Raw genomic sequence first — 17,497 nt, forward strand, 5'->3', positions numbered from 1 at the left:
AACTTATAACTGGTAAAAGATTGAGAGGATAAAGATCATCTCTTTCTCTCAAAGAAAAATGCCAAAAGAATGTTAAGATCATAATTAAGTTCAGTTTTGAAAATTTTGATGAATAGAAAAAACAATTGTTAGCAAAACTAATTTTTTGGGTTTAGCACAGAGGATGGTAAATTGAAATGAACAAAAAAAAATGTAAATTTTCTTTGTTTGGTTGAAAAGAAAATGGGAGGCAAAAAAATAGATAATTTATTGTAATTTATTATTATGTTCTTATTACATAAGAAGTAATTCATTTTGATAGATAGATATGAGAGGTTTGATCCACAGACATCAAACACCACAAAGAGGCAAAAACCCCACCGGGCAATTTTAAGGTAACCACTCCCGAGAATCCACTATCATCACAACAAGCGGTTACAAGTATAGAAATCTCAGTACCTTATTCCAACCTACAGTTGAACCCTTACCCCAATACACAATTGGAGTTGTTCTGTAATGACAATCTCTTTTTTCAATGCACGGCTCCTAGTACGTGACTAACCAATTGATGCACGGATCCCAGTACGCAGCTTACTCATTTGCACAAATCCAAGTACGTGACTAACACACCAAATTGAGAAGGATGTTAACTGCAAAATTCTTCAGTTCATCAACACGATGAAAATCATGAAACTCCTCAGTCACAAAACCCAACGGCATACAAACGCAGCAACTTCTTCAAGAGAAAGATGAACTAGGGAAAATTCTGTCTCCGGTCACAATTTGCATAAACAAAACTTTGCTTCACACTCGCACAACCTTTGACGGCCCTTAAAATAATCCTTATATATGTTTAGGGTTGTGAGAAAAGAAAAGAAAGCCTAAACATGAACACACGAATTAGAGTGAAATCATATATGAAAAACTGATTTTCATAAATCTCGATAGATAGGTTATTTATTAAGCAGCTGTCGAGCATCGGGCTAAACTGCTCTGGAGGTGATCACAAGGGTACCCATCAACAAGAGTGCTGTGTTTTCTGCCCTGAGAATGCTAAATAGACAAACCATCTTATTGCATCTTATTTCCTGTTAAATTTATTGATTTTCTCAATATGGAAAATATTTTTCCCCTAATGGATGGCTATTTGCCATGCAGCATGAATTAGCCACAAGAACTGTTGATAATAACGTGTGGGAAGAAATTCGCAATTTCAAGAAATGCCTCATTATGATGTTTGCAAAGCAAGGGAGGGATGTAGTGTTCCTTGAAACAGAGATGCGATTGGCGCAACAACGCCGCCATTGCTTGATTGATTGTGTTCCATTGCCCCAACAAATTGCCAAACAAGCTCCTTTATATTTTAAAAAGGTATTTTCCTTATCCTAATTTTGTTATGATTGCAGCATTTGAAATTTGATTGCATGTTATTTCTTGAGCTAGTGTCTGTGAAGTTGTTTATGCAAAATAAAAAGTTGTACCATTCTTTCTTTCAACCCCTACCTTATTGGTGTGCAATGAATTATCTTTGTGCTTTAAGTTAGTAAAAGGTTTGATCTTCTGACGTAGGAAAATCAGAACAAAACTAAAACAATAATAAAATAAAGGGATATAATCTAGGAGTCAGCACCTAGGCCTGGCTTGGAGTCAGCACCAAGCAGAGAAACCACTAGGAGTCGGCACCTAAGATAAACCTGGAGTCAACACCAAACCAAAGAAAAGACCAAACGGCCATTTTTTCATCCATCAAAATATCAACTAACTTCTCAAGGAGTACAATAGGTTGCTTATAAAGGATTGCTAAACTCTAGTTCTAATTGGCTAGGAAACCCTAATTGCCTTATTACAAAAATAACCTTACTTTTAAATTAAAATACTAATAGCCTAATAAACTACTAGGACCTAAAACATAAAAATACAATTGACTTGTAAACATAAATAATATTAAATAATAATTTTCTTGCATCTCCCGCATCATTCTCCTCTGGTTGGAGAAAACTCGACCTCGAGTTCTAAAGCATTGAAGGATTAGAATGCTGACAAGTAACACTTGCTTCCAGTCTAGGATCACTTTAGAGAACATAAAGAAAAGAAAAACCCTGAATTCCACCGTGTCAAACTCGTCTAGAATAACAAAATCAATGTGTGGAATCAACATAATCTTATCTTGAACCATTGGAAGCACTATGTTATTCACTTTCTCCACTTTAGCAAACTGTTTGTCTTCATGCACCATGAAAGGCTAATCAAAAGTAGATTCATTAACTTCCAATATCACATCATGTGCACCCTCTAACATAATACTCTTTGGAGAAACCATCTCTTCACCTTGTTGCTCTTCAATAGATTCATTTCCTTGCACACATGTTAAAGCAACACTTGTCGAGGCATGTACATTTGTGTCAACATTAGGCTTTGGTGTTGCGTGAGGATTCTCCACGACCAAGATATCATCATCAATGTTTTCTTCTATGGGGGCAACAATATGTTCATTGTGATCAATTATCCTTAGTTTCCCAATTGAATCGATTTAAGTCTTCATTTGCTTTATTTGAGCAATCCTGTCTTGAACATCTTTCATGAGCTTTACAGATAATTCATTTAATTCCTTGGTAGATAATTCTTTGATAGATTGTTCAAAAGTGCGCTGAGGACATGAAATGGAATGAGGATTCATCGTATTTGTTTCAACTTGAAAAGTACTACACTAAGATTGGGGTAGATACTTAGCTCGAAAATATGGTGACAAATACTCATCACAAAGTTTTCTTTCATATATTCTCACACACTAATGGCAAGTTTATATTGTAGATAGCGAAAATATTCAAGATTCTCCCAAAACCTTTGTGCTCCACCTTTTAACTTCAACTTTGCATACCTAACCTTTTTGTTATCTGCAAAATTTGCTTGCTCAAAGAATTGCACCATCCCATTCATCCAATAGACAAAATCCCGTGGATTAATTTTACAACCATAAAAATAAGATGCTTCAGATATTGCCATAATAACCCAATGAACAGGAATCTTATTGAGTGATGTTTACTGGGCTGATCATATTGTGGGCATTTTTTTTTTTAATGGGGTAGTTAGGTCAGGTAAATGTTGGATTGAAGTGGAGGTGGGACCTATGGTTTTAATTGGACTGAATAGGCTAGGCTAGATGACAAGTTTGAGCTTCTTATATACCTTTTTTTTTGGGTATCGTGTCAGGAAATGGTGGATTAATGTAGTTCTCAAGGGAAACAAAAACTACTGGATAGCGTTTTAGAAACAAGTGTGTTGGAGTCTTAAAGGTTAAAACAAAATATCTAGGTGGCAAATTACCTTTTAGATGGGGTTGAGGGGTTGTTGGTGGACTTGCTACGGCACGGCGGCGAGCAAGTGATGGTCGTGGCAACGCGAGACAAGGATGGAAGGGATCGAAGCTGCTGGCAGTGAGTCGCTGCAACTGGGGCTTGAGAGTGTGTATAGCGGTAGTCACAGCAGCAAGCGAGAATCGATGGAGGTGGATCTCCAGCGCGAGGAAGACCAAAAATTGATGAACCAAGGTCAGTAGTGATAGAACTTCTCTGTCTTCGTGGTTGCAACTGGTTTGGTGATTTGAGTATAGGCTTAGGATTTGTGGCAGTGGGGTTGGGGTCTTGGAGTGATTGGGATGTTTGTGTCAAATTGTAAATTATGGCAATATGGTGGTGCTGCTGGCAGGATTTTTTTTTCTTTTTTTTTTTGTGGAATCTTCTATTGGTGATAAGAAGCAACGGTGATTGGTATTTCTAATGGGTTGTGACGGTGGTTCAATAGTTTTTTTTTTTTTTTGGTTCTGAATTGACTGTCATAATGCTTCAAACAGATCGGTGTTTGCTCTGATACCAAAATTAACGCAGGACAACTAGAACAAAACTGAAATAACAATAAAATAAAGGGATATGACCTAGGAGTCAGCACCTAGGTCTGGCTTGGAGTCAGCACCAAGCAAGGAAACTATTAGAAGTCAGCACCTAGGGTAGACTTGGAGTCAGCGCCAGACCAAAAAAAGACCAAATGCCATTTTTTTCATTCATCAAAATATCAACTAACTCCTCAATAAGTACAATAGCTTGCTTAAAAAGGATTGCTAAACTCTAATTCTAATTGGCTAGGAAACCCTAATTACCTTATTACAAAAATAACCTTGCTTCCAAATTAAAATACTAATAGCCTAATAAACTACTAGGACCTAAAACATAAAATTTCAATTGACTTGCAAACATAAATAATATTAAATAATAATTTTCTTGCATCTCCTGCTGATGGAAATATGCATATGCGCAGTGGAAAAATAACGGATCTACTTCATTCATATAAGTTAACATGTACTATATAAGTTTCAGAATTTAAAAACAAGAGAGTGTACCTTGGAGCGGTGAATTTTAGAACTAAAATCAAAATCGCTTGGGAACACTTTCAATCTTCACTCTAATTCCACTAACGCCCAAGATGTGTGGTCTCTCAATCAATTCCAAAGGGAGAAAATGTCAAAGTGTCTAACACTTTGATGCACCACTTCACAAATAGTGTTTTCACTAAATTCTCTACAGAAAATTCTGTGTGTATCTCCCTTTGTGTCTAACTGATTATCTAATTGGGCTGGCATTTTGGGCCTTTCCAATTGGGTTTAAGTGTGTGGCTTGGAGTGGGACCAATAAGACACTAACTCCAATGGGCCTTGGGCTTTTCTGTCAACTCTTGACAAGTCCAAAGTTACCATTAACTATATTTAATACTACTATATAAATATAGTTGCACTTTAGGCCTTATCTATAAATTATATCCCAAGACTTTATTGTACATGCAACCCCTTCATAAAATATTCGTAGTAATACAAAGTCATGAAAGAAGACTATCACTTTGTAGATTACTACATCTTAATTCTTTGAGTACCCGGTTTAATCCTTTAAAGTTATTCATTATATATATATATACTTTAGTAACTCCTTACTAAAGTGGTTAGGCCTAACTCTCTGAATAACAATCCCATTAAACTTATCTCAATGGAATATTTTATATCTCCGTTAAGAGACTATGAATTCCATCTTGAGAATATATGTTCTATCAACACTAAATGTGGTTGCCCAACATACTGAGGTTTTGACCGTTACTCTAGATCTCACTCCTGATATGTCAAAACAACTTACACCTCATGATCAAGTCCATTATTCTCTCAGGATTAAGAGTTCATGCAAATATAAGTCATGAGTTTATTATTCATTTGACAGTCGTTGGAAGAATAATAAATCTCACACGGTCCAGTTCAATATGTTTTAACTCTTAAAACATATCAACATACCAACTATAAATCTCTATTTCCATGATCAAGACGAATCATCTTAGTTGATATGTTATAGTCTTCGCAGATGAAATGCCAAATTTTTATCACCGACTACGAACTACATTTTGAGTTTACAAGGAACTTGTGATTTACATTTTCAGTGACTAAATCACATAAATCACATATAATGCATCTCATGGACTATATGATAATGTCTCAATATTCATGTTACCATTATTTTTAGATAATAATAAAACAATTTTATTAAACACAATATTAAGTCATACATAATGTCATACATAATAAAATACATAGCATCATACAATAGGATTTAAGGGCACACATCCTAACACCTGCATCATCTCTATGAAGCACGGGTGCGTTTCGGGATTCGGGTGCGGGTGCGGGTGCGGGAGCGGGTGCGGGACTCGGCAATTTTTGAAAAAGTAGGGTGCGGGTGCGGCGGGGTGCGGCGATTAAAAAATTATTAAAAATATTTTTATTTATATTTTTAATATATTGCTAAACATAATTTTTTTCACATTATATAAATATATACCAAATTTAAGAACAATAGGATATGGAAGTGGAAGATTGCTCAAATTTAAGATTGACCAAATTTAAGATTGCAAGTTGAAGAAACACTTCCCGCCAATCCAAGTCCAACAACATGCTCCAGAGACATTCAACAGCACCTATTCTCTCTTCTACACCTTTTTTTTTTTTGAATTTCGGCCGGTACCGGCATATTTCGGCCGGTATCGGCTGATTTCGTCCGATATCGGCCGGTATCGGCCGATTCGCCGGTATCGGTTTGCGCCCGATACGGACCGATTGGGGCCGAATCGGCGCGCGTCGGCCTGATTTCGCACGCGTCGGCCCAAATCGGTGCGAATCGCACCGAAAAAATGATTTTTTTAATACCCGACGCGGCACGGACGCGCAGGCAGCGGCATCATCTGCTCGTCCCCGCGTCGGGCCGCATCGGACGCGAGTGCGGCGGCCCAAACGCCGCACCCGTGCTTCCCAGCATCATCTTCAATAATAGCTTAGAAATCAAGTGGCAACTATTTAGCAAGGCAGGGAAGCTAGAAAAAGATTGTTTTGTTGAAGCAGTGCTATCACTTTGGACAAATCATTGGAGAGCAACTTTGACAAATTTCATACATTTGTGTTAATAATGCTTGTTGAGAAAATGTCCACATGAAACTGGAGTTAAACATAAAACTTAAAAAACCTTTTGAACATTTTTTTTTTTAATGAGTGAGATTGGCCTCAAGAGAAAGGGGAGGGAAATATATATCTTTCTAATGGACTTCACTGATTGTGCTACCTCTTGGGGTTCCAAAAAAAAAAAACTGGTTTTAGTTTGTGGGTAATACACTCGTGTTTTCATAAGGGTAATGTTCTTCTTCTACATCTTGATGGCATAAGTGGTAAATTTTACTATGCATATTTTTTTAGTGCAAAGAAGAAAAAGATGGAACCTGTGTTTCGAGATAAAAATAATAAGGCACTTAAAAATAGAAATAAAAATTAAGGAGAGAAAAATAATAAGGCAGAAAATTCTGCAGCATACATATTCACTCCAATTATTTATTATTACATCTGTTTGGAAACTTTTGTGAGTTTCGGACTTTCAGTTTTATATAATTAACCAATTGACACTTCCATGCAATACTTCATTTGTGTTCATTTTTTGTCCATGGTGTTTTTTCTTCTTTTTTAAATGTTTGATAATGATGTTATTATCTGTCCTTATAAACCCAATAAGAAAAATCATGATTCTTCACAAGAAGGTGATAATCGGCATTTATCACTATTTAGTATATATATATTTTGGTGTCCCTGTTTGATTTTGAATTACTGTATTTATGTATATGTTTTACAATTTTCTAAAAGTACTTTGTTTTAGGCAATTGATGAAGCAGAAGACGAGTGGAGCCAACACAATGCGATCGAAGAAGCTTATTGACACAGCCGAGAAGGGGCTGCAAGCCTCAATTCCCAAGGATTTTCCCTACTTTCGAGTTCAGTTTGGTCTGAACAAAGGATTTCTACATGTCAATGATAACGAAGATGAATTTAAAAGCAGCCTTGGCATTAATTGTTGGGGTTTATGCCCTAAAACCCAATTTATTGGCATATATTTAATAATTAAATTGTTTAATTATATGAGACTATCTATATATGAACTAAGGCACTATCATAGTCCATGAGATGCATTGTATGTGATTTATGTGAAAAGTCACAGAAGATATAAATCACAAGTTCTTTGTAAACTCAGAAGTTTAGTTTGTAGTTGGTGATGAAATTGGGCGTTTCATCTGCGAAGACTATAACATATCAACTAAGATGATTTATCTTGATCATGGAAGTGGAGACTTCTAGTTGGTATGTTGATATGTTTTAAGAGTTAAGACATATTGAACTAGACCGCTGTGAGATTTATTATTCTCCTAACGACTGTCAAATGAATAATAAATCTCACGACTTCTATTTACATCAACTCTAAATCCTGAGAGAATAATGGACCTGATCATGAGATGTAGGTTGCTTTGATATATCAGGAGTGAGATCTATTAGTTACGGTCAAAACCTCAGTATGTTGGGCATCCGCATTTAGTGTTGATGGAACATATATTCTCAAGATGGAATTCATAATCTCTTAATGGAGATACAAAATATTCCCTTGAGATAAGTTTAATGGATTTAGTTATTCAGAGTGTTGGGCCCAACCACTGTAGTAAGGAGTTACTAAAGTATATATTTATGAAATTGGATTTCATAAATATATGATGAATAACATAAAGGATTAAACCGGGTACTCAAGGATTAAGATGTAGTAATCTTAAAAGTGGCAGTCTATATTCATGACTTTGGATTACTACGAATATTTTAATGAAGGGGTTGTATGCATGATAAAGTCTTAGGATATAATTTATTAATAAGGCTTAGAGTGCAATTATATTTATATAGTGGTATTAAATATAATTAATGGTAACTTTAGGCTTGTCAAGAGTTGACGGAAAAGCCCAAGGCCCATTGGAGCTAGTATCTTATTGGTCCCTTTTGGTCCCACTCCAAGCCACACACTAAAGCCCAATTGGAAAGGCCCAATAGGCCAGCCGAATTAGATAATCAGTTAGTTATAAAGGGAGAAACATACAGAATTTTTATTAGAAGAGACTAGAAAAGAAAAAGAAACGGTGTGTGAGAGAATGTGAGACACACTTTCATTCTCCCTTTGAAAAACTGATTGAGAGACCACACATCTTGGGCGTAAAGTGGAATTGGAGTGAAGATTAAAAGTGTTCCCAAGTGCTTCTAATCTTTGTTTTGAATTTCTCCACACCAAGGTACGCTATCTTGTTCTTAAATTCTGAAATTTATGTAGTGCACGTTATCAATCATGAATGAAATAGACCCTTGTTCATTGCTTCCGCTGTGGGTTTTGCATGAGATGAAGAACCAGAATTTTTCCTTCATTAATGTCATTAGAGGGATGCTCCAATTGCCGGTGGAAGATATGCATGGTTGGCGGAGATATGATTCTGTTGAGGTTCAAAAGGAAGTAGTTAAAAGCTTTGTCCAAAACTGGGAACCTTTTGATTGGACAAAACAGCTTCACCACTCGTGATTGCATCTGCTCTCATTTAGGGGTTGCTTGCAGTTTAAAACTGATATTATGAAATACTATAGGTGAGTCGGTGACTGAAATTGACATAAACAATTTTGTTTTTGTTCAGTTCTAAAAAGTCAATATTCAGATAATACTGTATATAAATGTATAGTTTATATAATGTTTTTTTTTTATATAATCAAATTTGATTCAGATACTTGTACCCCTTAACATCTTTAGGACCAAATAGCACCCAATTACTTGAATCTATAATAGTTCTGCAAAGTAAATTCTTCTTTACCCCAGGCACATGATCTTTCTCCAAAGGTACTTGCTTAGCATTGAAGTGAGGTGTGAACAACGTCTTGCCAATGTGAGGTATCGGAAGCCTTGTACTAATCTCTTTACTAAATACTTGGACATGTTCTGCATTTCTTCGTGTTGCCAGTCAAATGGTTTGAGCATCTCGAATAACTGATCCAATCTTTTCAATAATTAACTTATTGTAGCATCATCTCTTCGCCTTCTTCCATAATAGACATTATTGTCATTTCTTCTTCTTCTTCTTCTTCTTCTTCTTCAGCAAGCCTTGTAACAGCAACGGACGCTTTAACATCCCATTCTTTGCTATAGTCTTCTTAGTTGCTGGAAGTCGCCATATTTCCTTGATCAAATAGTAATAGCAAACTACCTTGGGATCTATAGCCGACTAACTACAATATCTTGGAACTAAGACTTGATCGTTGTTTAAAAAATCGAAGAAATGTATCTTGAAAATCTGGATGATATTGAAGAAATGTATCTTGAAAATCTGGATGATGATATGAGCCGTCACTCTTTAAAATCAAAGTGGCTTTCACATTGACAGTTTTTTTTTTTTTTTTATAGTTATTAATATTACTAAGGGATCTGAAATTGACAATATTGTTAGAGATTTTGGTTATGTTTTTCTACACTCCAATAAGATTATCGTGGATATGTTGAGGCATAAACCTTATCAAAATAGTTTGTAAAACTCAAAAACATTATTAAAAAAGAAAAACCGTCAAATAAATTGATACAATGAACAACAGGTATATGGCATTTCTTGGTCATATAATGAAATATATATATATATCTTAAGAAGTTATCGAGTTTATCATATAAAAGAAAAGAGCAACGAAGGCAAAAGAAAAGGAAAAAAAAAATCAAAGAAAACTGCAGCTAAAGTCAAAGCACCTCATGGTGAAAGACTAAAAGTTATGTCAATATATGACAGCTTACTTGTCCTTTGAAGCTATCTCATAAAGAAAAAAAAGGGGGGAAAATTCAAGCAGCCTCTTAGCTTGATATATATCTAGAAAGTCAATAATGACAAACCACACGCAAATGTAATGATGCGCTACTCTATAAATACTCCCATCTCTTCACCATATCAATTCATCACAAACACAAATAGGCATTAACAATACAAGAGAGTGAAAGAAGAAGGAAGAAAAATGTCATCAGAGTGCAAAGGTAATGAGCGTATACAAAGAGTTAGTGAATATATGCATGCCACTTACATTACATATTCTATATATCTATGATCTATCTTTGATTTGATACAAGTTTTATATATGCATGCATGACTGTGTAGGTAAGAGTTCATGGCCCGAGCTTGTTGGAGTGCAAGGGACAGTTGCAGAGGCAACTATCGAGAGGGAGAATTCTTATGTTGATGCTGTGATTGTACCAGAAGGATCATCTGTCATATTGGACTTCCGCTGCGACAGGGTTTGGGTTTGGGTTGATAAAAATGGCATTGTTTATAGGGTCCCTACCATTGGTTAGAGGCCATTCCTGGCCTACTCAAATGAATAAGGAGTTCCTATTATCCATGCATGGCATTGTGTTGGAAACTAAATAAGAGATCATATTCTTCGTGATTGTAACTTTTAAGTGTATTCGAAGTTAAATAATATACAAGTTATTCGTTACCTTTGGTATTTCTGATATGTAACTCATTGTCTAGATATGCTGGCTGTGCAAGTGCAACGTACGCTAGCTTCTAGTTATATTCGCATTTGCGCATTGAGTAGTGATCATGAGTTGAGTCTATTGACTAGATAAGGTGACCGTACTTTTTGAAGTAAAAACTGGTCTGTCTCTATTAACATATCCTTTTAATTAGAGTAATATGAGGAACAAAAAAATTATTTAATTGTTTCTAAACGAAGATCAATTAAATTTATTTATTTTTTGAAACCCGGACTTAGAAATGATAAGTACTAGATTGTAAATCAATGACATAAGTTATAATTTTTTTCGCTTTTATTTATAATATATTACACTTCATCCTTTTATTTTTTGAGGTGTCTTTTGATTTTGGCACCATCCGATCGAATAGATTTTCAGTTTCAAAAAGTTAAAAATAATTATAATTCCATCATCTAATAGTTCATATCCCTTGTTCCATCATCTTAATTTATAGAATGTTTAAGTTTCATTTCTTTCTATTTTAAAGTAAACATAAAATATTAATTTATGGCCTTATAACTCAATGATATTGCTTTATTTTTTAAAGAAGAACCAGGATTCGAATCTCCAATTTTTGCTTGTTATAATAATCAATTAATTATTAAAAAAATGAATTTATGAATCAAATAATAAAATAACATTCGATTAACACAAAATTTAACTTGCATATTAAAAAGAATAAAAGTATATGACCCAATTGTGAATATATTAAAATATTAATAGAATAAGAAATTATTGAGTGGTATTATATTATAAAAGAGTTACAGTAAGTATAATTTAAGATTGAACTCAAATTCAAACACTCAATTTCGGACCAAAGAAATATTTAGGAAAAAAAAATTTTAACACCATATATATATATAAATGGTATGTTCTGATAGTGATAGCACCCTTCAGTAGTTTCTTCTATTCATAAGTATGAGTTTGACCTTTAAATTTTTATTTCCATAATTTTATTTTTTTTTTTTGGAAAAAAGGGTAAAAAATATAAATTATAAATTTGTTAAGTTTGATTGATTGTCATTTTAGTCATTTAAGTTTACATCCACTGTTTAGTTACATCTATCCTTCTATCATAAATTATGGTTAACAATTGAAAAATAAAAACATTTTTGAACATTAAAAACGATTAATTTTAATAAATAATATAAAAAGATAATATAAAAAAACACATAAGAGAACAAGAGACTATCTAGGGGCTCTTTAGCAGTACAATAATGATCAGTTACCTCTAAAACCCAAACCCATCGGATAGAGCTGTGATTCATAGCAATAGGTCAGCGTTTTTTATGCAAATGAAGCCCGTTGACTATGACACTGGTTGTTTGAAATGGCGATACAGGATGTGCAGGTGGTGTTGTGGGCTGAGATTGAGAAACTCCGCACGAACTATTTGTAGATTTTTTTAAAGGTGATGATCATCATTTGAAATTTCACTTAATAAATAATCTCATACTCAATCAACTTTACGCTGAGAACCCCTTCATGTGAGAATATATGATTGACAACAAGCACTATAGGGTCACTAATAAATGTTTTTTTTTTTTTTGAACACAAATATGAGAATAATTCAAAAAAAATGTCATTATCATTAGACTATCATTAAACGCATGTTGATGACCACTTTTGTTAGAAACCCTACAAGGCCGCATAAAGCAAAGTCCAAATTCTTGGTTGGCATGATATCGCTTGTTGAGTTATAAATTGACCCCAGTTAATTAAATAAATTACTTAAATTGATTAATTAGATCAAATTTCATACAATATTGTGGAGACACGAACAAATTACCAAATAATTTACAGTATAGAAGAAAGTAAATTTGACATGGTAATTTGTTGACTAATGGGGAAAACCTTCACAAGACAAAAATCTCACTAGAAGAATTTCAAGTCACTATTTCCAAGAATTCATTAATTAAAATCAAGTGATTACAAGTACAAAGAATCTTACCCTCTTAGCCTATCACAAAGTACCTACCTACAGTAAAATCTTTATGCCAATCCCCAATTGAACTTGTTTTTGTAGAAACTTATTCCCTTTGCATGGATCTAAGCACATAACTAACTCCCAACGACTTGAAACTCGTTGTTTTATTCAAAGTTCTTCACTACACACTTGTGGAAGAGAAAGTGGCTTGGTCACAAAACCCTAAGGCGCACAAAAATGCAGTAGCTTCACAATAAGTGTATAGAATCTCTATGAGTCTCTGTGTATGATGACGACTACAAAATAATTAGTTTATATCATCTAGTAGGTTAGAGAATGAAACCCTAGAAAGCTAAGTCATCATGAGTTGAAAATTAAATCTAGAAATTAATTCTGAATCTATGAAACTCGATAGATCGAGAGGTATCGATATTTATTAATTCTTGATAGATATGTGTATCGACTTAGGTGTCAAGCCACCAATTTTCAGTTTTTCACACTTTTTTTCTTTGTGCAATCTTCATGTCTTCAATACTACCACTTGTAAAGTTTATTTAACATACTTTGTGATATTTTTTAATCCACTCAAAACTACCTAAATGCAAGTGCATTTAATCCACTTAAAACTACCTAACATCTCCATTTGCGGCATTTTAAAGTCTAGGATCCATGAAGAAGTTTATGTGCTAGCCACCAACACAACATCTGGCCTTACCGCATTTCCCACAAAATTCGAAATTATCATAAAACTAGAAAGAAGCACCTTAAGCTATAAAAAAAAAAGGGCAAAACTTAGGTACAGTACTTTAGGTTCTCCTCTTAAATTTCTGTCATGTGTATAAAAACTACAACTCAGCAAACCGGCGTTGAAACATAATGCTACGGAGAAGTGGAGAACCATCAGTTTCAGATTTCAGATATGCCCCCACCAAAGTTCTTCAACTAAGTCTCCTCCTTCAAACACATGATCAAGTTTTTAACATTTCTTTGGCTTTTTATTCTTTGGCATTTTAAGATTTCAAATCTGCCCCACCAATTGAAGATTAACATTTCTTTGCTTTTTATTCAAACCCTCGCCTCTTTATTACTTACCCAGTAGTGGCAATCCACCGTTCCTCTCTCAAAAAAAATTTCTTCTCATTATTGATTAACTAATCATAGGAAATAAGGGGCGAGACCATTAACAAAAAATTCAGACCATGGATTGATAAAGTGAACCCAGATCAACGGAAATCACTCTACCTACACACATGGTGGCCGGAATCAATGCAAGGCATGGTTGTGAAGGGTTTTGCCAGAAATTTGTTGAGTTTTAGCCAAAATTTTTGTTTGAAATCTGTTTGTTTCTTGGGAAAATAAGGGTGAAAGTGTTTGAAGTTATCTGGTTTTCACGCATGTGAGGGAAAAGATGAGAAAAAGTACAGGAAAAGAAAAGAAAAAAAAAAAAAAAAAAAAACGGCAATTCCTTGTAACACCATTTGCTGAGCTGTAAATTTTATACGCATGGCTTAAATTTAAGAGGGGAACCTAAGGTACTACACCTAAGGTACTGTACCTAAGTTTTGCCCTAAAAAAATAAAGGTTAGCTGCATTTAATGTGTTCTGATAACATCCCACAAATTTATCAGATTCCTTAGGAGTGTTTCTCTTCAATAAAACCAAGAAAATGAGATTGATCAAAGAATTACCGGAAATAATCATTAAAAGTTCAAACAATTAATTCTATTATCCAACCATGCTGGCTCCCCACGCTAGCTTCTTATTATTTGATGAGTGATGACCACAATTGCACGAAGAATATCTCGTGCTCGCTTTTTAAGACTAAACTTATCTAACCAGATTTGGATGGCTCAAATTGACATATACCCTTTTTCCAAGTTTGACAATTCCTGTTTTTCAAAAAACAAATTTGACATTTCCTAATGTATTGTCGATAAGATCCACCGCCGGCAAGTACACATTCCGTACGCAATATCTTACAATTATACACCATTGACTTTGTTCTTAAGTTGTGTATGAATCAAAGTTATCTTTAGTCTGCATGTTTGTACATATATAGGCTTTTTAGAATGCATTGAAGTCTGAAGAATAGACCACCTTGGCGATAAGATTTTGTAATCTATAAACAAAGAAAAATCCTTCGGTGGTCAGCTGGTAACGAAGATAAAATAGATGAATGTCCTTCCAGTCATCAATATTATTGGGTTGAAACATCGCTTATCTTTTGTTTTCTCTTATGCGAATTCAGTAGATCGTCAAAGCTTGTGAGCATATATATATATATATATGTATGAAAGGAGTACGGTCAATAATCACGTTTTTCTTCTTTCATTTTAATTTTCAATCTATGAACGACAATATTTTTTCTAGAATTTTCCTTGAGCTAGCAAACTGTTGCAATCGGTGACCTCAAAACGACAGCTTAATTATCTTTGAAGCCGCATTCAAACAGGGGACTGGAAAAAAAAAATCAAAACCCAATGCCTGAAATTCGTTAAGTCAAAAATGATCAACCACAAGCTATCGTAATGATGCTCTATATATACCCCATCTCTTCACCATAACAATACATCACATATTGAAACACTGACAACAAAAGAGCTAAAGTGAAGGAAACAATGACCAGTTGCGAAGGTAAAGAACATGAACATGTATTAAGAGTTGTGAATATATGCCAGTTACATCAGTACTATATTGTCTTTGATCTATTATAAATTTTTTTTTTTTTTTTTTTTGGTCTATGAGTAGGTAAGAATTCATGGCCGGAGCTTGTGGGAGTGCAAGGGACGGTGGCTGAGGCAACAATTGAAAGAGAGAATCCTTCTGTTGATGCTATAATCGTTGAAGACGGATCGGTTGTCACACCAGACTTCCGCTGTGATAGGGTTTGGGTTTGGGTCCGCACAGATGGCACTGTCTCCAAGGTCCCCGTCATTGGTTAGGACTGAAAGGGCTTGCACTACTTGATGGCTACAACTGACTATTATTCTCATAGCAATGTTATTTTTATATTATGAATTCCTATTAAAATAAAATGTTATTATTATTATTATTAATCAAGTTCAAAGGATATTAATTTGTGCATTTGTATTGCTTATGAAGTCAATTAATAAGACTGGTTCTATAAAGTTGATGGCCATGTTTTTGGATTTTGTTCAAATCTCCTATATATATTGCATGCCTGTTTGAGGAATAGATCCGAATAAAGATTCAAGAAGCTCCGTTCAGAATCTATGTATGCCCTCTCCTTATCTAGCACGAAGTGAAAACATTACTTCATACCTTTTTCTTTCTTTTTTTATGCAAGTCAAAACATTACTTAACTAAAAATGAATAAGAAAAAGAAAAACGAAGTTAAGACGTCACAAGTATGAGCGGCAACATGTAATCTGTATAATTGACGCAAAAAAGTATGAGCGACAACATGTAATCTGTATCATTGACATAAAAAAAATCTATTTGCTTGCAATGGCGACTTTATGAATTTTTTTTAAAGTGTTCCTTAAGAAGCAAAAATTACACAATCTAATAAAAAGAAAAATTCATATATTGACAACAACAACAATCAAAAAACACTCAAATACATAAAGTTTACAATTTCCTTCTACGAGTTTTTATGTTTTGAAATCGTTGCATAATAGTCTCATTATCAATGCTACAAGCTACATCTCTTTCAATGTACACAACAAAGCAATCATTCATCCACTAATCTCCCACTCGATTGGGCCATTCATTCTTTATATATTTCATTGCTGAAAAACTTCTTTCTATTGTTGCAGTAGCAACAGGTTGGGTCAAAACTAACTTCACAAGCAAATAGACCAATGGATAAGTGTCATGCTTTCCTATTTTCACTAACTTTTTAGCAAGTTCACCAACTCCTTGAAATTCTAAAAACAAGTCATTACTGCGCATATCATAAATGTGATTCTAAAGTTAAGAGCCAAGTGCCAAGATATATTTGTCCCAAAAAAATCAGATGGATAGAACTTTGTTAGACGTATCAATTTTTCCTTATCAAAAGCCACAAATAAATTACTTGGATTCAAGTAAGCCATACAAAGTAACAAATCAGTATTTGCCTCTGAAAAACAGTTGTTAAGTTCTTGAAGTTGCAAATCTATGACTGTGTAGAATAGCTCAACACAATAATGATGTAAATTTATATTTTGTTGGGTGTTGCATCGCTCCCAATAACTACAAATATTTCATCCATGTTCAAGATAGGAATTTCATGTGTGGTACAAAATGAAGACACTTCAGTCAATAAAGATATCCATTCATCATCTCTCATCACTTGCAATTGTTGCTTAGACACTTTAACAAGATTCAAAGCATTTACTGTATCTTGATTTTTTTTTTTTTTTTTGCAATGCTATTGACAACTCATTTGTGATCCCTAAAATGTTTTTCATCAAGTGTAGCGCAAAGACAAATTGAAAAGATAGAATTGACCTCATAATAGATCGAGCTTCAACTTTTTGGTTGAAGAGGCCATCTTTTTCAATAATCTCAAGTACATCAACAATAGCAGAGAACATCAAAATCAAGTTAAGAATAGTCTCATAATATGATCCGAACGTATCACCAAGACGTTTAAGATTTGTCTCTTGATTCAAACCTTACCCACTTCTACGTATACCCTTCTCTAATTCTTCTTTAT

General features: G+C 34.2%; 1 protein-coding gene across 1 annotated transcript; it reads left to right on the plus strand.

Annotated features, from left to right (window-relative positions):
* Positions 1 to 15,313: 15,313 nt before the first annotated feature.
* Positions 15,314 to 15,973, plus strand: LOC142625781 (glu S.griseus protease inhibitor-like). Its single transcript, XM_075799494.1, has 2 exons — positions 15,314 to 15,468; positions 15,583 to 15,973. Exons 1-2 carry the CDS (start codon positions 15,453 to 15,455, stop codon positions 15,774 to 15,776), a joined length of 210 nt encoding a protein of 69 aa, XP_075655609.1. The 5' UTR covers positions 15,314 to 15,452; the 3' UTR covers positions 15,777 to 15,973.
* The last annotated feature ends 1,524 nt before the right edge of the window (positions 15,974 to 17,497 follow it).

The sequence above is a fragment of the Castanea sativa genome, chromosome 2 (genome assembly GCF_040712315.1).
Source record: "Castanea sativa cultivar Marrone di Chiusa Pesio chromosome 2, ASM4071231v1".
NCBI classification, from domain to species: Eukaryota; Viridiplantae; Streptophyta; class Magnoliopsida; order Fagales; family Fagaceae; genus Castanea; species Castanea sativa.